The sequence below is a fragment of the Durio zibethinus genome, chromosome 11, assembly GCF_047325235.1.
Source record: "Durio zibethinus cultivar Kanyao isolate XHJ-2024 chromosome 11, ASM4732523v1, whole genome shotgun sequence".
NCBI classification, from domain to species: Eukaryota; Viridiplantae; Streptophyta; class Magnoliopsida; order Malvales; family Malvaceae; genus Durio; species Durio zibethinus.
In genome coordinates this window covers 4380317-4405253 of record NC_143172.1, presented here as the reverse complement: position 1 = coordinate 4405253, position 24937 = coordinate 4380317, and the positions used below count along the sequence as shown (strand labels likewise).

Here is a 24937-nt window from a genome sequence, read left to right as displayed (position 1 = left end):
TAGAGTGAATTAAGTTTTTTTATTTTTATATTAAAATAATAATAAATATATTAAAAAAAAAAAATCAACCCCTACCTGGCGGGGCCAATTTCTAGTGAAAATCAGAAAGAAATTTGCACCCACACTTTAAACAAAATGCTGCTCGCTCCTACCATCAATAACCATTAAAAATGGTAAGCCAAGCAATCTTACTAATGTTAGAATATTAGGGTTTATAAAGGAAATTTTCAATTTTTTTGCGGAAGAAAGGCACTACAACTTGATTCGGATGTTGAATATTCACAAACCAATTGATCCAGCCGCCTTGCGAATGAAAATAAAAATTTACCAAAGGGAAGGCACCTCGACTCATTTGATTGATTCATTGCATTTGATTTTTCTTTTCTCTCTCAGTGATACATACAATTCATCACTAAAATTTACATAAGAGACTAGAAAAGTCTCTTCCTAATTGTACCGAACATATTTATAGCCACGAGATGGAAATGGTAGCAGCATGCGGGCACGTGGAGTTAAAGCCTTGAATATGAATGGCATATCCTCTGAAAATGATGGAAGAATACAGGAGCTCCGTCCAGGAGCCTGGACAAGTTTTGAATTGTACACTCCAAGCTGCCTGGCTAGGCCACCGTTTTTTTCATCAACGTTTCCAATAAATTTCTATGGTCCTCTTTGCCAAACGAGCTGATCAAATTTGCCAAGTTCACCTAAATTAGATTGTGAGTTTTTGACCACAACTTTATAACACTTAAATCGCGTTTGAAAAAGCTATAATTCTCCTCCATATTGGTAAGTATGGCCACTCTTACTTTCGCACCATCCCCAGCATCATATCTCCATCGTTCGCAAAGAAAACTACCTAGTTTCAATCCTATTCAATGCCTTGGGACTCCAAAAGAGGCCATTCAGATCTCTAGTAATGGACATGCCACTAGTTTTCCTGAAAAGGGTCTTTTAACACGCCCGGTGACATCATCACCTCCTCCTAGGCCTCGTCGGATAATCTTGGTAAGGCATGGACAGAGTGAAGGGAACGTGGATGAGAGTGTCTACACAAGAGTTGCTGATCCAAAGATTTCGTTGACCGAGAAAGGCAAGGCTGAGGCTGAGGAATGTGGTTGGAGAATAAAGGAAATGATTCAGAAAGATGGAGCTGCTGATTGGAAGGTCTATTTCTATGTGTCACCATATAAACGAACACTTGAAACACTTCAGCACTTGGGTCGTGTATTTGAGCGTTCGAGAATTGCTGGCATGAGAGAAGAGCCTCGTATCCGCGAGCAGGACTTTGGTAGGTTACTCTCTTCTCTATATATTCTCTGATAGTCTCAACTCTGATTTCTCCCCTAGATAACTGCCATAAATGTTTACTCACTCATTTTCACCATGAACATTGTGGAGTAAGGTATGCACCTAACTTCGATACATTGCATTATTTCGTTTTGTTTCTACTGTTGGACTTATTCAAACATATCAAAAGAAAGAATTGAAGGGTCCCCTCTTCATTTGCACCACACATCCATATATATCAGATAAAGTTGCAACCACTAATGGCACGTGAAGCATTGAGAGAATAACATTACGTATAAATGATGGAAATTTTTAAGCACTTCCACTCCGCCCTGGGATGTTTGAATTGTTTTTAATTCACTTGTACTATTCAATCATTTCTACTGTCCTCCTTTGGAACTCAACTACTTAAGAAGAAAATCTTTAGCAGATCAGATTAATTTCTTTATTGCATCTTCGAAGAAACTTGGCTTTTAATAGGAAAAAAAAAAAGGCAAAAGAACGTTAATTCGAGACTATTAACCTGCTTAAGATTAAAGTTTGTATGCTATTTCATTTTTGTTTGAAGCTCCAAGTTTATTTGGCATATCAATCGAGCAGGATAGAGTTTGTCCCTTTGTATTTTTCTTTTTAACAAAATGTGTCCTGTTTAATTATGTCTTTCGTGGAAAGGGAATTTTCAGGATAGAGAGAAAATGAGAGTTGACAAAGCTCTTCGTCTGCGTTATGGTCGTTTCTTTTACCGCTTTCCCAATGGAGAATCTGCAGCAGATGTTTATGACAGAATTACAGGTAATACTAATACCCTTGTTCATTGATAAAGTGATCTGCTAACTTAAACCAAAAAGGAATTTTGTGTAACTGATGGTATTAATGAAACAGGATTCAGAGAAACACTTAGGGCAGATATTGACATTGGACGCTTTCAGCCACCAGGCGAGCGAAGCCCAAACATGAACGTGATTATTGTGTCACATGGCCTAGCTTTGCGTGTGTTTCTGATGAGGTGGTATAAATGGACTGTGGAACAATTTGAAAGACTCAATAACATGGGCAATGGTAACTTAATTGTCATGGAAAAAGGTTATGGTGGAAGGTAATCGTCTGTTTTTTGGTCGAAATTGAAAAAAAAAAATTCAAGCCATTGTTGAGTTGGGAAACAATCTGACTTTTTGGCACTTTCTAAAATCTTCAGATACAGCTTGTTAATGCATCGCAGTGAAGAAGAGCTAAGAGAGTTTGGATTGACAGATGAAATGCTGATTGATCAAGAATGGTAAGTCCTAAGAGGATGTCTCACTCTCAAATGTTGGTGTTTCTAAAGTTATAATGATGTTAAACTTTTCAGCAGAAGATAGAAAGTGTGGGGTCCTTAACCTTGAAATGCTGATCTTCGAAGTTCCTTGGTTTATGATAATTTAGGCAAAAGACTGCAAGACCAGGAGAACTGAATTATGACTGTCCAGTGGTAAATTCTTTCTTCACTCACTTTGAAGATGAGGGCTGCACAACATGACTAAAGGGAAGACATATAATTATTAGCATTCAAATTTTCACCATACAACGGGAAGCAGCTGAAGATTATTACTAGACAGACTAAAGGCCAGACAATCTGAGCAAAAGACCTTAAGCCTGCGGAGGGTTTTGCTTCATGAACATCATGATTCTGCCAAGGGATGATTGTAATGTTATATTAGTCATTCTTGCAGGGATTTTGATGAAATGAGAGGCAATGCCAGCGTGCTATAGCCATTATTCTTAGGACAATGTAGCAAAAGGCCTTGGCAGGAAGGACATTGAATCAACAAAAGAGAAATTTTACATGCTGATTTGTCCCTAAAATGAGTAGCAATTTAGAATAAAACTGTGGTTGTCCATTGAAAATTGGGACTCATGGTTAACAAATAGTTATCCTGGGTGTATCTGTTTGGTCTATTATTTGAATTATGAACAATTTTCAATTAACAAAGAGGAAAACAGCATTATGCGTATAGTATATGTGATAGGGCCCAAAATGGTGCTGAAGAGTCTTTGGAGCCTCCTTCGATACACCTTCTAATTTCCTTTTCAAGTTAACTAGCTGTCATAGGTGAAGACACACCGCAAGATATAAAGAAAATAGAATTATTGGATTAATAATATTAGATTCAAAAAAACTTGTTTTTAATCAATAATTGCGCTGACAAACTTTTGTTTGAGAAACAAGATCTTGGAAAGCTGGTTCTCACTGGATCGAGAGAAGAGCTGCAGTTATGAAATGATGGAAGTGGAGCACGTCCCAGACGATAACTTTTCCACTTCTTTTGATTTCCATTTGCTTCAAATGAGAATGGATGTGGCATTTTTAGAGCAGATAAATGATAAGCCTTTTCTCAATCTGTCCCCTCCCCAGTAGAGACAAGTGCTTTCATAGACAAACGGCCAAAGGGCTGAAAAAGGATGGATCACAGTCTTACATTTGCATATACGCTTGCTCAGAAAACTGTGTGAAGTTAACTCTTCAAAGGCAATTAAAGATCCCTTAGAATCACATGAAATATATATTTTTCAACAGCATCTACCAGGTTTCGGAATCTAAAAGCCAATGTCTTCTAGTAAGTTCAAACCAAAATCCTCGACAAAGAAGGAAAGAACATTAATATTGTTCCCACAAGAGAAGTTATTCCAAACCATTTCCTAGGTTATTCCCACAGGAAAACCATTAAATAGGTCATTCCCCAGCATCATTTTTTTCCCTAGAATAATGATAAAAGAGTTGGGCTCACGTTTCAGCTTTCACCTCTTAAATAAGTGTCAGCAAGCCACCAAAAGTAGTCATCTTAGAAGATGCACTGCATTCTACAACCAAGATTTTCACATTAGTCTAAGATCAGAAAGCCATATGAATACACCATCTTGGCTAGTGTATCTGGCTAAAATTAAAAGCCTCATTCTTTAATGTTTAATTACGAGAGCAAAAAGGCCTACTTGTCTCTGAAGCTCTACAAAAATTTGAACAAAAGGTGGCATAGATCTTTGGTTCCACAACCAGCAGCTTTGAAAATGACACTGTTAAAATAAGCCACATGAAGTAATGGAAAGGCCGATTTCAGTATCTTGACTGATTAGAAATCTATACAGGGACAAAATCAGGATAAGAATTATACAGCATTCGTTGAAATAATAAATGTTCATTGAATGGGACAAGGATTGAAGGAGAACACAAGGCTCTCAATCATCACCCGAATTATACAAGTCCTAGCAATAAGCCAGTACTGAGTTTCGGTTCCACACCCTAAATATTCCAAGTGAGACATTCTGCGTTTCATTTAGTTGCTAAATGGCTTTCACATTCCTCATTTGGTTAACAAAAGGGGGAAAAAAAAAAAACCCCAAAACCATTCCCCAATTCTATCAACATTTCTACTGTTATGAACTGTGAAAAATTGCCAACCGACAGCATGTATATCTCGACAACATGCCTGCTGAAAGCATTTTGTTGAAATTGAATGTCCTATCTGTCAAATTACACTATGTTATTCTACTTGATCTATTACATACAGTTGCATAATTTCCTCATTGTCCCCTATATTGGGAGAACTGGCTATTATAACTAACAAATTAACAGTGAAACCATATCCACATTAACTACCATCCAAAAAGATTTTGAAGTTTCTCTACCTTGATGATGCAATTAGAAAAGTAAATCCTCTCCGATCCAAGGCATGTACCACGAACCTGGCTAAAAAAATTGTCTTCTTTTGGTTGATTCTAGTTTCCTAGTTCATATCTATATGACCCTCCAATACAAAGAGAAACCAAACAGATACCTCGGTGAAAGAGATAACATAAAAACTGCTTTCTATATGGTTTATTTTCAATTTCAATATAAGAAAGTTTCACCGAAAGGATGTTGTGATCTGTTAAACAAACACATTATCAACCTATGAGAACTCAATTCCTCCACAAACAATTGTGAGCCCGGTTTAGAGAGGAAGAAGATGAATAAGCCATCAGTGTAGAATGAAGACCAAAGCATTCCGAAAACAGAACAAGAAACAGAACCATTAAAGTACCGATTCTGCACCATGGAAATAGGAACTTTATTGGTTCTCAACGGTTGCAGTTGTAACTTGTAATTGCCTTGGTAGTTCTTGTTCATTACTGCGTCGCCAGAAAGCCCTCCTCCACCAAACTTCAAAACCTCTTCGAATGTTAGGACAATCTTCACCAGAGTTCAAGAATCTATCAAACCAAGCAAGCAAAATTTCCTGTTGCCAAGCCAGAGGCAAAGTGAGAATTGTGTTACTAAGACCATCCTCAATTAAATGTTTATCAAGGCCTTTTGATGCCCTCCTCATCCACCTAAAATCATCATAAAATGGCACCAACCATGTTTGTAAAAGCAGGAACCTCACTTCCTTTGATGCCAATAACTGCCCCTTTCCAATTCCCACAAATAGCCGTGCAGTAACTCTGCTGACCTCATACCTATGGACAGCTGGGACTTTAGAGTGAGCATCAGATAATTGAGATTGAGAAGCCCATGATTTTAGAAAATCCTCAGCAATCTGCCTATCAATCAAAATGTCCAAAATCCAGTGCAAATTATCTGCTTGCCTTGCAATCTGACTCACATCCTTCAAATCAGATGAAGCTGCTCGGAGAAAATGCTGTTGAAGCAGTTCCAGACAGCCATCGCAGGCTAAATACAAGGACTCTTTCCGAAGATCATTCTGAGATGAATTCTCATGAAGCATCTTGGAGACCAATTCTTTCATTTCACGCCTTGCCTTCTCATCTTTGCCTTCAAGAACCACATGCAAAAGCTTGAGAAGCACTTCTTCATTATCGCCACCCTCATCAGTTCCATTAGTAACTTCAACAGAAACCCTCTTCAAAACTTCCCCAGCTCCAACATTTTCAAGGCGGAGCTCTGCCAATAAAGCAGCCACCTTCTCTTCTTCATCCTCAGCCCAAGGAGCGGCTTCCAAGTACTCCAAACAAGACAGAACCCCAGCATCAAATCCAATTGCAGCTGAAACCTGACAAAGCAAAAACACCAGAATAACAACCACTTCAACACTTTAAAAATACTCAAAGCCCTAATCCTTGCTTTAGTTGCTATGAAACAAAAGAATGCAAAACACACTTTTTCAACTTCTTTCAATCTATGTCACAAACTCAGTTTCAATGGATAATTGAAACTGTTACCACTAATTATCATGCCAATTCTCAAGTATCCAAGTAACCAAAAAATCATAAATATTTAAAAACATTAAGAAAATTAAAATTAAAAAAAAAAAAAAAACTAAAACTTCACCTTCAAAATTCCAAGAACCTTAGAAACATCCTCCCTCATTAACTTCTTCCTCAAATCTTTACAATACATCAATCTCAAGGTCTCTATGTAAACCTCCACGTCATCACAGTCTGCTATTTCCACAATGTACGGCCCACCTGATCCATTCCGTTGCTGCTTTGCCCATCGATCAGATAACTTTACTGCGAAAAACCTACTGTGAGCCAGCAGTATTTGCCTATGCACGTTCATTGACACACTAATCCCATCTTTGGAACTCAAAGTCAGCTTTATATCACTCGAACCCGGATCGTTAAACTGGTTCCCAGGGCTCCGGGTCGACAAAAGATCCGAAATTCGTTGCATGGCCAATGCCTGCTTATCAATGACAGGCGGGGGTTGATTCTGTCTTGGAGCTGAAATGGGTACTTGGGTTTGAACTTGGTTCTGGGTTTGGGTTCTTGGGTGAATATCGGGCTCGTTGGCCATCATTTCGAAAAGGGTCGGGCTGGATCGTATCTTGTCCATTGGAGGCGGCGGGGACATCGGGTTTAAAAGACCCGCCGTGAGGGCAGAGTTGAACTTGGTGAAACTCGAAGGAGAGTGACCATTGGAGAGCGTTATCCCGCCCGTAAAGTCCATGACGGGTGACACACTGCCTGGAGAATATCGGATCTTGAAACCCGGTAAAGAATCCGTTAAACCCTTATGCGTAACAAGGCGGGCTTGCGGAGGAAGCGGAGGAGGAGAAGGAGGGGGAGGTGGGGGAGTTGGAAGGGGTTTGGAAGCAGGACAGCACCAAGAGCTATCAGGGGAAACAATGGTGGGTCGGTCAACTTTCCGGGCCAAAACACCAGAAAAATCCGACTCTGAGTAGTTGTTTATAGTGGCAGTGGTAGCAGCAGGAGCAGCAGCCGTGGAAGCAGAGGAAGATATGGTGGTTTCTTTACACTTGCGGCGTTTGGGCTTGATGGGTTGGACTTGGACTTTAAGCTGAGCAGATGATGGTTTTGTAGAAATTGATGTTGTTGTGGTTGTTGCTGTTGCCATGAAATGGTATTGAATGCGTCCCCTCTATAGTTTTATATTTTTGCCTGTGTTTTATTGTCTTTTAGCATGCAGCATTGGCATCAGCGATTGTACCATTAAAAATGGCGGTGGATACGAGAAAAAAAATTAGAGCTGGCCAGTTAAGTAGGAATACCATTCAAGTAAAAGACCTGAGTCTGTCTGAATGGGGCATTTAATGCAACAGAAGAGAGAGAAAGAACAAATTATCGTCGGTTCTGTTTTGTTTTGCGTTTTTGGCCTTGGGAAGGTTCAGCCGCTCAGGACTTCCTTTTTACCTTCTTTCTTTCCAAATAAGTTGCTATTGGATAGAAGGGGAATTGGGATTTGATTGGGAGAAAATGAAATAAACAAACCTGGTGTTGGGGGCAATGGATGGGGGCTTTTTTAGAGTTGTTATTGTCGTTGTTATAGAGATTAAAAAAGAGGGGGAGAGAGGTAAAGCAAAGAGTACAGAGAGGCAAAAGCTAGCAGGGGCAAACCCCACCAAAAGGGGGGCCACCATTGTTATGGTTTAACTCCTTTTATAATGTTATTATGCATAGGGATGGGAAGAGTGAGTGTCTTTTGTTTCTCAATTACAGTCATTGCTTCACTTGGCAGGATTGGTATTGTGCTAAGTTGTGACTTTGATTTGGGATTTTTGTGATTCTTTTTGGTATTATTCTCCTTGGGACACTATCCCCCACCTGGACGAAACATCAATCATAATATTAACCATGAATGATCCTTTGTGATTTTATTGAGGTTTTCTCTTAGCAGTGAGTAATCACTGACTCAGGAAGCTTGCACTCAAGGCAATGTACTATTATTATTACTTCAATTTATGACTGCACATGACATTATGTTACCTCTTGATTTCGTTCAACTTCATTTTGTTTTTGATCCAACCAAACCCAAATTCTCATGTTTTATGACAAATTAAATTTATGTGTGAACCTAATAATCTTCTCTTTCAAAACAAATAAATCAAGATTGCCATTGCTTTCCACTACCCTATGACAATTATGGACCAGCTGTTCCCAAATTTTAGAATTCCAAGCCAAGATGGAAAAGTGTAGATTTGTGCTTGACTAATTGAAATGTGGAGGAGAAAAGTACATGGCAAATTTTGAATTTAATGAACATATCTATACCCTAAAGGAGAACAAATGAGGTGTTGCATAATATTTTATTTTATATAAATTCTTTTTTTATCACAGCTTGTCTTTTTTTTTTTTTTTTTCCTTCCATTTCACTTTTTCTTATCCCTTCTGCCTTTCTCCACTCCACTGAAGAAATAAATATGTATATATATATATATATATATATATATATAAAGTTAAAAAGAAACACAGAACTTTACCCTGTGGTTACCATGTGAATTTGATTTATTTAATATTATTTTCTTAGTTTTTTTTCCCCCTCTTTTTGGCTGTACTACTGCTGAGGACAGCCTATCCTTGATTTAACGATAGAATCCAAATTTTGATTAGGTAGTAGAAATGTATGGATATAATAAAAGACATTAGAGCCAAAAAAGTGAAATTTTTTTAAAGAGGCAAAATCAAGAATGAAGGAACTGAGAGAGAACCATTGTTTATAGAGGCAAAATCATCCTTTCAAATCATCAATATTTGGCCTGCAAATTTCCCATTTTAGTGGATTTGATTTAAAAGCTTGGGCACATATGAAATCAGCCTGATCTAGTAGTCATCATAATTCGTATCCCTCTCATTTTGCTCAAACCAACCACAATCCAGAAGCAAAACTTGCAAGTTTGTCAAAGTTCTGATTCTTTAATTAAACTCTTATTTTAACACCTTTGCTTTTAAAGAGATTCCACCAGCTAAATCATTTTGGAGACTGCAAACTGAGTGGTGAAGAGTGAATGGTGGATGCTGAAAGCTGAGTCATGAAATAGTGCTGAAAAAAATCCTTCATTTCATCTGAAATATTGGAAAATTTATCAATCAAATATAAGAATGAATTTGGAATATACAGAGCTATAATACATCAGCGACGTGAAAAATTCTTGTGCCTTTAAGAGTTAAGAATATGATGCCTGCATCTGCAGCTGTTGGAACTCGGAAGAACCAGAATTCAATCAAAAGAATCAATTCTGACTGAAATCTTTATGTCAACAATTCGGCAATTCCACACTCCAGGCACAACAGAGATCATTGTCTGGGGGGTAATGTTTGAGCTCTGGGTTGGTAGCAGAACAACATAAATGATGATGCAGGATTCGAATGGCATTGCTATATAAACCTGGTTTGTCAGATCAGACAGCTGCGCATATCGAACCTGACACACAAGGGAAAAAATTTTATGAATATGATGTACCTGACTCCAAGTTTAATAGAAAGTTCATCTAGTTCAAATATGAAAAAGATATAACAATACTAGGTACTTCGACAGAACATTATCAATCAATTTGATGGCATCATATGCCAAATATAAAGAGTCAAGTATGTAACATGCAAAGAGGACAATGTTAAGAAGGGATGGATGCACGTGTACAATACTTTCACCTCATCTTAACCAATCAATCACATTAGCACCATATGATTTATTTAAAAGATGTGTGGCTTGCTTCTGCATGATACATGTGTGGACACATGTAAGTGCAAGCATGCCTGCATCTTTGTGTATATGCAAAAAGGAGAGGAGGACGGACCTGTAGACCAGGTGGAACAGCAAAACTTTCCCTCATTAACATGTTTCACATCAAGCCCAATAAACCATGACCCAGCACTCACATCATCATGGGCATATATCCGTAGAATAGACCTGCATAGAGGAAAATTTAAGGTCAACTCAGAGCAATCTAAAAGCCAAGGTGAAAGGTGTTAAGACTTACCTATTAATTGAGATAAACTGTGCTAAAGCTCGTGAAATGGCATATATTTCACCTGAGGCATGCCGAAAATATCTGCACCACACACAAGAATTCTAAGATGCAAATGAAAATATACACCAACTTATGATATCAGGAACAAGAAGCTGCAAAAACACTAGAATACAAAATACATGAAGATTATATAATGACTTTCAAGAACTAAACACTGAGCATTTGCCCAATTGTCATTGTATTTATAGTTTATAAAAAACTAGGAGTTTGAACATGTGTGTATTTAAACAAGACTATTAAATCATTACTTAAATTCCATGAAGTATATGAGGAAAAAAAAACAAGATTCTTTGTTACTCACGATTTTGCATCGCCAAATTTCCACCAGTCTGGTTCATACCATTTGTGAGTCCTATAAAATGTATAACACATAAATATAAGGGCTCATAAATCTATGGAAAGGAATGTCCGGAAGGAGGTGATCACAATCTCCATACATAAGTTATCATCAAATGAAAACAATCACAGTATACTCACGGTTCAGAGAAAACTTCTCCTGATTTCATACACCCCATATAAACACGAGGCTTATCCAAATGAGTAGAAAGTGCTGCTCCTAGGGCATCTGTAAAAGAATCAAAGGACTAACTATAAATATCGCTATATCAGTAAAGGCTGCAACTAATTATTTAGTTCCATAGCAATATGTATTCTGAATGAACCAAGTAAGACAACTCTTGCACCACAACACTTTTTTTCTGAGCATCAATAACTGTCATATTTTCTTAAACAATTCTTCGTATTTATGACTAGATACAACTCTGAACAATTATTTTGGGATTTAAGGCCTTTTGAAATTGATACTAGTAAATATTACAAGAGAAAATTCTAGAGAAAGAGGGAGAAAGCAAATTTCCATATTAAGAAATCATATCAATATATTCACATGGTGGTACCTAATACACTACCTAACGCTATGTTTGGGTAAATATAAATAAAGGAAAGGAAAGGAAAGGAAAAAATTTTAAAGGAAAAGAAAGAATACATGTAACCCTTGTTTGGATAATTAAAATTAATAAATGAAAAAAAAAGAAAAGAATTCTAACAACCATTGTTTTGATAAAGAGTGAAAAAAGAAAAGAAATGATTCATTATAATAATTTTTTTCAATTTTAACCTTTCATTGCCTGTGATTTTAGAACATTTTTGGACTATGATATATTTGCTATCTTGTCCGACCTCACAATTACTGCTATATCAATGGTTTTTAATCAGGTGAAACAGGAAGATGTTTTACAAATATGCATTGATGGATTTTGAGCTAATCTGACATCTCTTAAACCCAAAAAATATATCTATTCATATTCAACCATTCATCAAAATCAAATCACCAAAAAATTATAAAAAATTTTTATATTGGAAAAGATATGTGAAACTTACTTGAAAAAAGAAATGGCTTTAAAAAAATGACAAGATGATTGTGATCTACTTAGGTTTTTTTTATTAGGTTTTTAATATTAATAAAAAGATGGACATAATAGTCCTTTTATAAAAAAAAAATTTCAACTTTCCTTTCCATAGCTTTTCCTCCAAATTGAGGTATTAAAAAAATTAGGTTTGCAAGGGAAACCAAAGGTTATTTGGTTTCCACTTCTTTCCCTTTCTTTAAATTAAAAATTTTTCCAAACAAGGGAAGGGGGGTTTTGTTTCCTTTACATTCCTTTACTTTACTTTCCTTTCCTTCCTCTCCCCTCAATCCAAACACATTGTAAATGAACTAATAAGGATTGCATACCAATATTAACATAAACATCATCATTGACCTTAACATAAAACTCTGCATCCCAGATCTCTACAGCATGAACAAAGAAAGATTTTATCTTCTTTGAGCGTTCCTCAGGCGCCTCCACATGATCCTGTTGAGACACAAAGAGGAAAATTAACATTTGCCACTACAAGATCTAATTATTTGGAACATTTAGATTCACCAGCAATAACATACATAACATGTGAATCAAATCACAGAAGCTTTGCAGGATACAAGTATGCATATATACGCTAAAAGTTAGAATGACGAATAACTGCAGCACTAACTTCTAATGGCCACAATTCCAGTCAGAAGAATTTTATATAAGCTTAAAATTCCAGTATTCAAAGTAACAACCTCACTAGATATGTGAGAAATAGCTTCAAATAGCAGGTCAACATACCAGAATAATGAAGTCATTGGTCTGACTGTTTTCATTGTTGATCTCGCTGTCCAAACTATCTCCACGATTAGCACTGCAAGTAATTTAAATTTCAATAAACAGAATGGAGAAAGAAATACTTTATAAGCAAGGATCATCAATTAGAGACCTTCTTCCTATAACAAATCGCACAACGATTCCCTTCTCTTCTTCCACTTTTTTCAAAGCTGCACCTGCACATATTATATTTTCAGTTTAACTTCTAACTACCCCGGGAAATGGACAATTAGGTAGCAGGATATTTACAAAATATATGCATAATTTAATGGAGGGAGAAAGAAATTGGAATGCGAATATGAATCAACTATATTTGAGAAGGAAAAAATCATTTCAAGTTTCATTTGAGTCGAGATACATTAATATTACATTTATTCTCATCTGCTCAAATTTCAATCTTTGTGTCACATTTGATGCTGTTGATGTCAAGCCATCTGAACTTACAACAGAATAGCATTCATATGTAATTTGGTCTTTTAGTTAAACTAAAGCAAATCTTGGTTTTTAACTTACCATGGATATAGGTAGTAATGCCTCATTGCAGCCTTATAATTACAGCTAAACAAACAGAGTTGATAACTCCATTGCATGAATAAATTAGCAGTTAATAAGTTTGCATGTGACTTAATATTAGCTTTTGGAAGACAACACTCTCCTATGTGCCTGATTGAAACTCTGGCATCATAAAGCATTCATCTGCATTCTATTTCATGTGTTCTAATGCCATCCAACCTATACATATATATATATATATATATTGCTTGCTATCACATGCAAGAAGATTGAATAAATAAAAACCATTTGGAGCCTACCATACTGACGTGGTTCATTATTTTCAATCATCATTATAACACCCATAAAACTTGTCAAGATAAAGGAAGCATTACCTGATTGCATCCATGCTTTTCGAATTGCATCTCTATTTTTCTTTCGTCCAAATGTTGTGATGATTCCTATAACAGCTAAAAGCCTTTTCTTAGATCGAGTACCATCATTCTCCAAGTGCTCCTTTGAAACAAAACCTTCCTGCTTAGCATCTGCTAGATCCATCTCAAGGGCTGATAATTTTTTCTGTTGTTCCCTGGAATGTCATGTTTAACTATCAAATTAGACTTGATATGCAGAATATTAAGACACATCTAATGTACAGAAACACAAAACTAAAAAAATTACCTGCAGGCTATAATTTTTAACGTATCATCAACAGATATAGCAGAATGACCCTGAAAAGAGTTTCACAATTAAATGTCAATGAAATCTAATTGATTTGTCCAAAAAAGAGATCATCTTCCAACTCCTGAACATGAACATTATGAAAGCAACATCACGAAAACAGGTCCCAAAAATCAATTTTAAGCTAAAGTATCAAGTTTGATAGAGAATACAACTGCAATGAAAATGTAGATCATCTTCAAAGTTCAAACCCTTATTAATGTGAAAAGTCTTTGAACAAAATGTTGCAAAGAAACAAGTCTAGGTGCTGCCAAAAACCAAATGAACTAAATTTTCAGGCCAAACCCAAGGAAAAAATTTAAAAGGCGTTGAGATCAAGAAAACGAGAAAATAAAATCACCTGACCAGTTCTCCTATCAAGTTGTTGAACTAAATATACTCTGATCTCTGCGTCCTGCCACATGCTACATTTAAACTCCAAAAAAAAAAAAAGCCTTCAAATTAAAATTTTCAATAAACCCACAAATAAAAACTGAAAAAGAACGAGAACTAACCGGCCCGCAACGTAAATCGTAGCCATGGTAGCGAACATGGCGAGAACCAAAGCGGAACTTCGAGAATAAAAAGCAGGGCCACCAGAGTTAGACGGCCGGTTACTCGATCCCCGGCTATGCATTTTCCCTTACTCGTTTTCTACAATCCTCGGTAAAAAAACAAGATTAAATGGCAAACCCTTTTCTTTTTTTTTTTTAAATTACGAAGCAGATCTGGTGAGATCAAACGAGGTTGACGATTGGAAAAAGCCTCGAGTTTGAATCGGGTTTTGAAGTGTGCTTTTTTTACTGTGTAGGTTCGAGGAATAAGACGTTCCACCCGATGAGTTCAAGGTAAGTTACGTTTGTTTTACGTTTTGTTTTCTGGTTTCTCTGTCTTTTTATCTTTTACAAAGGCTAATTAATTAATAAATATTAAAATCGAAAATTATTGGCTCTCCGTCTGATTAACGGTTACAGGATTAACTTTGTGGATTAGTCTGCTTTTATCATGCAACCCGACATTCTTTGGGCTGTCAAAGTCATAGCTAGTTTCCAAAGCCACGTGGCATCATCACCGACTCTAGATCTTTCTCATATTCTTGTACAAAATTATATACTTTTTTGTTTTTGTTTTTAGTAGTAATAATTTTTTAAAAATATCTGTTTTATTTTACTTAAATCAAGAAATTTTCTTCAAAATAGACAAAGTTTAGAAAAAAAAAATGATCAATTATAAAATGCAAAGCATAGGGAAACTTAATTGATCAACAAAACTGAAGAACGAAACCTTGTTTATATCATCAAGTTCTTCTATCAAGCATAATCATACTAATAAATTTTCAAAACTTGCAATCAGAAACTTAATTTAGTTAAAATTATATGAAACTCAAATGAACATAAAATATTCCTAACATGCATTGAAATATTTGATTTCATGATAATATATTTATATAATGGTTTGCTTTAACAAAATTCAAAATGCATATTTAAAATATTTATCATAATTTATCTTGATTTTATACTTATTCACGAATGAAATTATTCGTTTGATTCGTAAGTTTAATTCGATTTAAATCAAATCATAAACATTAATTTAAAATTTTAATTTAAATTGATTCTAAAATTATATTTAATTTATATTTAAAAATAATAAAATATATATATTAATATTTTTTATAAAATTGAGTTTTTTATTCTCACTAGATTTTTTTAAAAAGTTGGATTACCTATTTAGGCCTAAAAGTCTATTAAGTTTAAAGATAATTTAGATAAAAAAATTAAATTTAAATATAAGTTTTAGATTTATTTAAATTTTAAACTGAGTTTTAGATAACAAAAATTTAAGTCTTGTTTCGATTATATCTAAATAAAATATATAATTAAAATATTATAATTATATAAATATATATTATTTTAAAATTTTTATTTTAAAATTTTTTTTTATATAAATTGAGCTTAAAATGTGAGTTTAGAGTTTTTTTTTAATTTAAATTAAATTTAAAAAAATTTTGAGATTCAAAATCTTACCTCAAATCTAAATAAATATATATACTGTTAATACTATATACATGATCTGACACAAATTCTATCCAACTTAAGCCAGAAATACTTTTAATCTTTGTCGAGCAAACTTTTAAGGAGAGCTTTTGAATAACCCACTAAACTTGGATCGATCCGACCGATGGTCAAGTTTACTCTACGTTTAACTCCTCGTCATTTTACTTGCTTGCCACATGCCTTGGCACCCATTGGATGCTTTTGCTCTCTCTCTTTCTCTCTCTCTCTCTCTCTCTCTCTCTCTCTCTCTCTCTCTCGCTGTCTCTCTGTAGTATGTAAGTGTAGGGTAAGAGAGGATGACTAGATGTCTTCATGGTCATGTATGTTCACTAATTGGTCACAATCTTTAACCAAAAAAAAAAAAGCTGACACTATTTCAAATAAAAATAAATATTTTAAAAATTGAAGCTTTAACAAAAAAAAAAAGGGGAATTTGATAAGGGTTTTATTAAGGAGTGTTTTTAAACCACGGTTTAAGATTATTTAAATTATTATTTTATAGTAATAATGTTGTTAAATGTAATAATTGATAATTTTATTCATAATTTTTAATGCATTGAGTGAAAAATATTACTTTGTGTATATAATTGAATTTGGTAATAGTTTAGTAATAATTATATCTTAAATTAGATATTAAAGTTTTTTATTTGAATTTATTATAGAATGAAAATTAAATATTAAAATTAAAATTTTAATATTTAATCAACAAATCACATCAATCACATCAAAATATGAGCAAATTAATTATTGAATTTTAAATATGTGACAAATGTTTTTCACATAATAGTGTACAACGGATGATGTAAGAAAATTTAGTTGAATTGAATTCAATTGAATTTAATTGTTTTATATAATTATTTTTAAAAAATAATATTTAATATATTAAAAATCTAAATTTTAATACTTATAATTTTTACTCTCCTTTCCAAGCTTTGTTTTGTAAAATAATAATTTGGTTTGATTGAAAACATGAATATTGAATTAGTGTTTATCCTAGCATTGCCCACAAGATGAAGAATATAAATTAATGGATTGAAAAATAAATATCCAAATATTTTACTTATAAACTTCATATAAAAATTCATTGGCCAAAAAAAATTCATATAAAAAATCAATTAACCATAAATTTTCCCTAAAAAATTACCATAATGTATGATTAATTTTGTTAATGTTAACAATCAACTCACTAACTTCCCAAAATAATAAAATGGTTCTCACTAAAAATTTATTCTAGTGTATAATTGAACAAATTCAATTGACCACTAATATATATTCACTAAAATTATCAAAATCAGACGGTTGTTAATTTGAAATTCCCAAAAACCTGACGATCAGGATGTCCCCGTCATTATGAGGATAATTACAAAATAGCCCAAAAGAATAAACAAATGGGACCTGATTTTTTATCCCTCTTCACAACTCGTCTCAATTTTTTTTTCTTCCTTCGATCGAAATCGGCTAAAAAAAAAAAAAAACCTATTCTTCTACACTCTTCTCTGATCAGATTATCAAAAATCGAATCAAGATACCCGTGAAAATGAACGACGCAGATGTATCCAAGCAGATCCAGCAGATGGTGAGATTCATCCGCCAAGAAGCAGAGGAAAAGTCTAACGAGATCTCAGTTTCCGCTGAAGAGGTACTTCAATCTCCATTCACTTATTCACTTTTTCCCTTTTTGGGCTTGAAATTTTTGTGAGTCTTAGATATTCCGGTGAATTGATGGTTAAAGGATGGGTATTTTAGGAATTCAACATCGAGAAGCTCCAATTAGTGGAGGCGGAGAAGAAGAAGATCAGGCAAGAATACGAGAAGAAGGAGAAGCAAGTTGAAATTCGAAAGAAAATGTAAATTGAAAAGTTTTAAATTTAATTTATTTTCCCTTTTTTGTGCCGTAAATTTCAGTTTTTAGTTCAATTGATTTATCGTAGTTTATTGGATATTAAGTTGAAGTCAAACTGATATTAGCATTTCTACTTAAATATAAGCAAAATTTGGCACTTAATTTTAATTAATTGAAACGTAGTCATATTTGAAGATGGCACCGGTTTTGTTTGTTATCTAAAACTATAATGTGATTTGGGTGAACTTTAAAACATTGTATAAGTTTGATTGTCACGATGATAATTGATGCAAAAGCAAAGTCGCTTTAGATTGTTTTAACGAGAATTGGCACGTAGGAATTATTATGAATATACCTGTTCTTTTGTGAATAAGATTAAGCTTTAATTTTTTTTTTTTTTTGGTTGCAGTGAATATTCCATGCAGCTTAATGCATCTAGGATCAAGGTCCTTCAGGCTCAAGATGATGTGGTTAATGCTATGAAAGAATCCGCATCCAAGTACCTTCTGAATGTGAATCGTGATCACCATGTGTACAAAAAGCTTTTGAAAGATCTAATTGTTCAGGTCAGTGTATAGCAAGATCAGTCTTGAAAATTTCGGGAAGTTGCAAAATTAAATAAAATGTTTGGAGTTTTTTATTTTAATGATTTTTATGTACAGTTGGATTTTAAAAGTAATGTTGTTTTATTGCAGAGTTTGATCAGACTGAAGGAGCCTGCTGTCTTACTACGTTGCCGCAAAGAGGATGTGCACTTGGTGGAGTCTGTCCTGGATTCCACAAAGGAGGAATATGCTTCTAAAGCGAATGTTCATCCACCCGAGATATTCATTGACAATGTCCATCTCCCCCCTGCTCCTTCTCATCATAATGCTCACGGTCCTTTCTGGTATAACATTATTAATTCTATGAAAGTGCAAGATTACATGTTAGCAGTTATGCAATGCTTTGGCAGGAATTATTGATTTTTTTTTACCAACCTTCCCATTTCCTCCTTATAGTTTATCAGTGGGGAAGGTTGGCCTTTTTGGTGTTATGAAGTGATCGGCTTAAGTTTGTAACTAAGTGTTGACTAGTATGATTATACTATTTGTATGAAATAGTTGTAATATATAACTTATTTACACCAGGATTTTTTATTGGATTGTGCTGTTTTATAATCTTAGCAGCTCTCCTTGATTCACTCCTTCCCCATACCAGAAAGATGAAAAAGAACAATAATGGAATGTTAATACTCATTTTTTATATTTTTCATTTTGCAGCTCTGGAGGTGTAGTGTTGGCATCTCGAGATGGCAAAATTGTGTGTGAGAACACTTTGGATGCACGGTTGGATGTTGCATTCCGTAAAAAACTTCCAGAGGTGCGTTTGATAGTTTTTAAGATGCATTTAGATTAATTTCTACCTTGTTTCGCATGGTTATGCATTTAATTTTTCAAGAGGAGTTAGAAGATGCAATTGCATGTGCAGAGTCCATAGATTGCATGCTTGTGTGTGTGTGTGTGTATCGGTCTTATTTTTTGTCAGTGTGTATGTGTGATGGTGCAGAGTGCATTTTATGGATAGTGTTGTCAGCTGCTTTATGCAGAGTGGAATATTTAAGGTTTTGTAATTTGGTCATATACTTCCTCCATTTCTCATTTGCTTGATTTTTTATCCTTGAATTAAAATATTTTCCACCCTCTCTCCCTTTTCTCAACTTAGTGTGTTTCCTCTCATTGCAGATCCGCAAGTGGCTTTTTGGTCAGGCTGCTGCTTGAAGGGTAGGATTGTATTGTTTTCTCAGCAGCTTTGGTCATCGACCGTAGAGCATAGCGTTGAAGTTGTTTGTTCATGTATTCTCATTTTGTTCTTCCCGGAATCGTTTGTTTTCTAATGACACTGTTGTTAAATTGGTGCGTCTCTTATTTTTAGGGGTGGTGAAGTACTCTTTTTCTAAATAATGAATAAAATATGAAGTGTTTTGAGCACGGGGTGGGATGCTGTAGGTTCCTGGAAGTGCAATTCCTGTTGAAACTAGTGTTTGCTCCAAATCTGGAGCTAAAATTTTCCATACATCCATATTGACTTAACTTTTGGCCTCTTAAATCCTGCCGACGAGTTCCTCGTTTCAAGATTTCTTCCAATAAATTGGATTCTGTATAAGTTCGAGTTTGAAGACGGTAAAGTATGGTTGTCCCTTTCATTTCACTGAATTATTATATAGGCCAAAGCGTAGCATTTGAAGTGGCATGACGTTGTCAACTATCTCTCTGGTCTGTTTTTTCAACATTACGCAGTCATTATAGACTTTTGGTTCAGTCTGAAGCTTCCTTCTTTTATTCAACGAACGTTTCATTGAAGTTGGAAGACAACACTAAGGCCTTGCGTGGCTCATCCCACGTCTTTTAGGCCTGTGTCGGCCTACACCGTTTAGGAAACCGTATAGATCATTCCACAATGTGCGTTATCAATTATATCCATTTCTTTTTTCGCAGTGAAGTCCCGTGCAAAAAGATGATGGTCCGATCAAGGTCAGTCCGCTAAGCAATTTATGATCCAGGTTGGATCACGTATCACGAGATAAGATTTAAGTTACGAACGTGTCACGAGTTGAGATTTAAGTTACGAATTCGCACGGCTCTGAGATTCGGATATTTATTTTTTTGATATCTCGAATCAGTTTAACTGTCATTATTCATATTTTTATGAGGTATTATCCGTTTTGAGATTTTTTCTTACAAAAAATATCTCACAAGATAAAAATGAAATGATGTGAATCTTTTTATATCTCAATGTAAGATTTAAAATTCAATTCTCCTTTAAGCCCGTGACACATGCAGTGTCCTCCGCTCTAAGAGCAACGAGCCACGAGACCCAGATTTTCCAATCAAGAACCATGACTCAGCTCTTTGCTTGTGACGGGCAAGCCAGAACTGAACCACTTGGGAACCCACTCAGGAAGACGAACTTGTGTTCCCCGCCATCTCAAGCCCCCGCTCAGGTTATAATCTTGAGTATCCGAACTTATCTGACAATATATAAATAACTAAAATGTCTTCTTGCCGATGTGGGATTTCTCTCTTACAAGGTGCTTCTTCTTGTTGAAGTGATGAGTTTGGGGACTTATTAAAAGCTTAAAATGAAGATTTGTGTAAATTCAAATAAGTTTTGCATCTTCTATAAAACGAAGCTCCTGTTTCATGAATTTATGGAGGATTAATTGAAGGAAAATCTCGAAATTTGCAATCAAACCTTAAAGTGGATTACTTTGTTTTCTCTCCTCTATCTTTCTGCTTAGTATTTTCTTCCTATATGAACATAGAAAATGCTAAATATTCTGCACAATAATTTTATGAGAATAAAAGAAACATCAAAGATTTCACCACACCGAACAAATTTGAATCAAACCATTTTTATTTGTGGATTTGATCCGTGTACCATGAACTATATAGTTCTTTAAACTTTCAATGTTCTAAAAGGACTAAGAAATGATGGTGTGAAGATATACAATTTTAGTAGAGATTTTAAACAAGCAAGCATCCTGAGACATATAGAATATGGCTTCCAAATTTCATCATTTTAGGGCTGAAAAAGGCAGTGCAAGATTTCATTGAACAGTGGGATATTACTTCATGCCATGGAGTATAATTTGTCATTTGTTCAAATACTTATAATTACTATTTTCATCTTGCTAAATTCTATCTATTGAAATACAGTGGAATCATTCCTCGATAGTTAAAAAATATATATGTGATTGTGTTTTCGCATGTTCACTGTTTGATGCTTCCATTGAGAATAATGTGAAATTTTGAAAAGAAATTTGAGTTATAAAAGGTGATGGTTCGGTTGGATCAAACCCATAAAGCCATGTGAATCCCCAATTGGGGGGGCACCGACAAGCTCTTATCCTTCCACCGCTAAGAGTGGGGAGATTGCCCTCCACATAGGTCCCTTAGTTCAAACGCCTTTTGGGATTCAGGCTTCGGTTCAACTCATTGCTAGGGTAGGCAGGCCAAAATTAACCAACTTTGAGGACCCGACTAGGTGGATAAGAGCCATTGTTTCATTACCTTTTTGCCTTACAAACCTGCGTTGCCAGCTCGGTAATCACGTAATCAAGCTGTGGTCTCTATAACAAGAAAATCTGGGTTTTAAACAACGAGGATTGGTTTCTCTTTGCAATTTTCTAGTTTTTATATTAACCAACAAAACCAGGCACTTAAAGCCTTGGTCAGAGTTTCTTGGTTAGGGTAAATCAAAATGATTCTTTTACTATAGATTCTAAAATGAACGAAAAAATCCCACGAAAATGTGATGAAATACAGTTTTCAGCTGCATTATTTTCTTTTACACTTTCCCTTGAATCAAACAAATTGAAACAATGTATAGAATGTAGGTAACGGACGACGACATCCCACATGCGGAGATTGACCCACAATTCTGATTTGATGTCTCTGCTAAATTCGTTATCTCTTGAGTCACATCGTGATGGACTCTGGACAACGGACACATCTCCTTTTGGGATTCAGGCTTCGGTTCAACTCATTGCTAGGGTAGGCAGGCCAAAATTAACCAACTTTGAGGACCCGACTAGGTGGATAAGAGCCATTGTTTCATCACCTTTTTGCCTTACAAACCTGTGTTGCCAGCTCGGTAATCACGTAATCAAGCTGTGGTCTCTATAACAAGAAAATCTGGGTTTTAAACAACGAGGATTGGTTTCTCTTTGCAATTTTCTAGTTTTTATATTAACCAACAAAACCAGGCACTTAAAGCCTTGGTCAGAGTTTCTTGGTTAGGGTAAATCAAAATGATTCTTTTACTATAGATTCAAATGAACGAAAAAAACCCATGAAAATGTGATGAAATACAGTTTTCAGCTGCATTATTTTCTTTTGCACTTTCCCTTGAATCAAACAAATTGAAACAATGTATAGAATGTAGGTAACCGACGACGACATCCCACATGCGGAGATTGACCCACAATTCTGATTTGATGTCTCTGCTAAATTCGTTATCTCTTGAGTCACATCGTGATGGACTCTGGACAGCGGACACATCTCCCATTAACATTGTTATTTCTTTTCACTTTAGTGGGCTCCAAACCAGACGACAAAGCCATTGGAAATATATATATATATATATATATATATATATTAACAGTGATTTATTTAAATATTTTTATAAAATTTTAAATTAATAAATATATTTTTAAATATATAATTTTTATTAATTTATTTAGGTTGAACTTAAACAACTAGAACTAAAAATAAAATTTTTAAAATTTTAATTTCAAAAGTATTAATGGTGATTGGTTAAAATATTTTTAGTAATATATTTTTATAAATTTTAATTTGAATAAGTTTTTTATTATTAGATTTTTTTTATAATTGGACTAAAAAGTGTGAAAATAGTTGACTAAAATACTCTTAATAAAATTTTAATTCCGAAAATATTAAAAGTGATTGATTAAAATGCCATCACTAATTTCTTATAAATTTTAATTTAAATGACTTTATTTTTATTATTAGACTCTTTTTTTTTATAAGTAGAATACTTTTTCATATCGAATGAAAATACAAATAGAATGATATAAAAACTTGATGTGTATAGGAATAAAACAATTATATGGAGTTTGTTTCTTTAGTTGTTGTAAAAATAATTAAATTTGTAATTTATGTTAAATAAATTAATTAAAAATAATCATAATTAAGTCATTTAAACATAATTATTTTTTTATTTTTGTTTTAATATATTGACTATATATGACTATTAATGATTTTATTATTTATATCTTTTATAGATTGATAATTTGATGATTGATAATATAATTAAATCTTTTTAGTCTCCTAAAATAATTTTTTAATATATTTTTCTTACAGTTTAATTTGATCTTTATAATTAATTTCTTTTTTATATTTTTTCTCCTAAAATTTTATAATTGTTATTCCTATAAAGAAAAATTAATATAAAATTAAATGCAAATCAATTGCACATCCTTCGCCAACAATTAGCATTATTCGATTCATTGGATACTTTAATTGGACTTTTCACTTGTAGAATTAAATTATTCAGGAGTTGATGGAGCTATCAGTAACTCAGGATTTAGTCTTGTCAAATTATCATAAGTATTGTTCATATTGATTGAAACAATAATTGATTTAATTTTTTCTTAAGTTTTATCTTAATTTGCGTATATATGATTAATTTATATCTCAAAATTATTTAATCTTTCTCAATTTTATTAAATTTCTTGCTTTTTTTAGATTATCTAAGTGATTGAATGACCTAATATAAATTATTCTAAATAAAAGGTTATCAAGTTAAGTAAAATTAATTATTTTTGGTAAATTATTCAAGATGTAACAAAATTTATTGTAATTATATTTTGAATGTGTTTATGCTGAAGTTACATTCATTTATAAAAATTTATGATTAATGCTGCAAATAAAATCATTATAAAATGCATAGGTATTACATAATAAGTTTGTTATTCTTAGAATTTGAAATTTCTTAAGAGAACATGAAAAGTTTCAAGATTAGAAATTTATTTTATTTTATTTTTTAAATTTTATATATTTTAAAATTTTCATATAATGAAAATTTATGTATAATAAAATTTTTTTAAATAAAAAAATTAAGCTTTCAATTGATAGAACGTACAATTATAGTTAATTGATGGAAGCATAAATGGAAGATTATTCTAAGTAGAAAAATGAGACAAAAGATTTTTATTTTTTTTTGAAAAGTGGAGATTTTCATTAATGAGAAACTGAGATACAGAGATACAAAATAATGACGAGAATAACAAACAACAAGTTGCATATCCTATCAGAAGAAAATTACAACTAAAAAGACTAAACCAACATTTAATTATATCATTCTATAAGGTTTTGGGATCTATTCACTCCTAATTTGGCAAGACTATCAGCAACATTATTTGCCTCTTTTGGTATGTGATGAATTTGCCAACTTTTTAATTTGTTTCTTTAAGGTTTCCAAATATATATGTGTTTCTTCAACCTCCAAAATGTAGTTTGGGTTGATTTAACCCAAGTGACCACATTTGAAGAATCGCTTTTAATCACCAATGTATGCGTATTTGCTTAAAAAGAAGTTATGTAAAGA

The 24937-nt window shown here is 33.8% G+C and overlaps 4 protein-coding genes across 8 annotated transcripts; 2 read left to right on the top strand and 2 right to left on the bottom strand.

Annotated features, from left to right (window-relative positions):
- The first annotated feature begins 502 nt into the window (after window positions 1-502).
- LOC111290877 (phosphoglycerate mutase-like protein AT74H) lies at window positions 503-3113 on the top strand. 4 transcript variants are annotated; one of them, XM_089767790.1, is made up of 5 exons: window positions 503-1291; window positions 1963-2082; window positions 2173-2386; window positions 2486-2566; window positions 2639-3113. In XM_089767790.1, exons 1-5 carry the CDS (start codon window positions 796-798, stop codon window positions 2646-2648), a joined length of 921 nt encoding a protein of 306 aa, XP_089623916.1. In that variant the 5' UTR covers window positions 503-795; the 3' UTR covers window positions 2649-3113. The 4 variants fall into 4 exon arrangements, with proteins under 4 accessions (XP_089623916.1, XP_089623918.1, XP_089623917.1 ...); XM_089767792.1 differs by having other exon boundaries at window positions 504-1291; window positions 2642-3113; XM_022882378.2 differs by having other exon boundaries at window positions 535-1291; window positions 2713-3113.
- A 2000-nt stretch (window positions 3114-5113) lies between these two features.
- Window positions 5114-8438, bottom strand: LOC111289729 (BTB/POZ domain-containing protein At1g63850-like). Its single transcript, XM_022881003.2, has 2 exons — window positions 6593-8438; window positions 5114-6314 (listed from the first exon to the last, which is right to left on the bottom strand). Exons 1-2 carry the CDS (start codon window positions 7619-7621, stop codon window positions 5373-5375), a joined length of 1971 nt encoding a protein of 656 aa, XP_022736738.2. The 5' UTR covers window positions 7622-8438; the 3' UTR covers window positions 5114-5372.
- Window positions 8439-9539: 1101 nt separating this feature from the next.
- On the bottom strand, window positions 9540-14798 carry LOC111289731 (hydroxyproline O-galactosyltransferase HPGT1-like). 2 transcript variants are annotated; one of them, XM_022881004.2, is made up of 12 exons: window positions 14446-14798; window positions 14292-14355; window positions 13892-13941; window positions 13606-13799; window positions 12831-12894; window positions 12683-12755; window positions 12268-12388; window positions 11010-11097; window positions 10834-10884; window positions 10482-10553; window positions 10299-10411; window positions 9540-9925 (listed from the first exon to the last, which is right to left on the bottom strand). In XM_022881004.2, the coding sequence occupies exons 1-12, from the start codon at window positions 14565-14567 to the stop codon at window positions 9903-9905; spliced, it is 1035 nt and encodes a 344-aa protein (XP_022736739.1). In that variant the 5' UTR covers window positions 14568-14798; the 3' UTR covers window positions 9540-9902. The 2 variants fall into 2 exon arrangements, with proteins under 2 accessions (XP_022736739.1, XP_089623915.1); XM_089767789.1 differs by having other exon boundaries at window positions 14292-14345; window positions 14446-14574.
- A 2555-nt stretch (window positions 14799-17353) lies between these two features.
- Window positions 17354-19797, top strand: LOC111291123 (V-type proton ATPase subunit E-like). The gene is made up of 6 exons (XM_022882714.2): window positions 17354-17623; window positions 17731-17831; window positions 18237-18393; window positions 18523-18716; window positions 19090-19189; window positions 19552-19797. The coding sequence occupies exons 1-6, from the start codon at window positions 17522-17524 to the stop codon at window positions 19585-19587; spliced, it is 690 nt and encodes a 229-aa protein (XP_022738449.1). The 5' UTR covers window positions 17354-17521; the 3' UTR covers window positions 19588-19797.
- Window positions 19798-24937: the final 5140 nt, after the last annotated feature.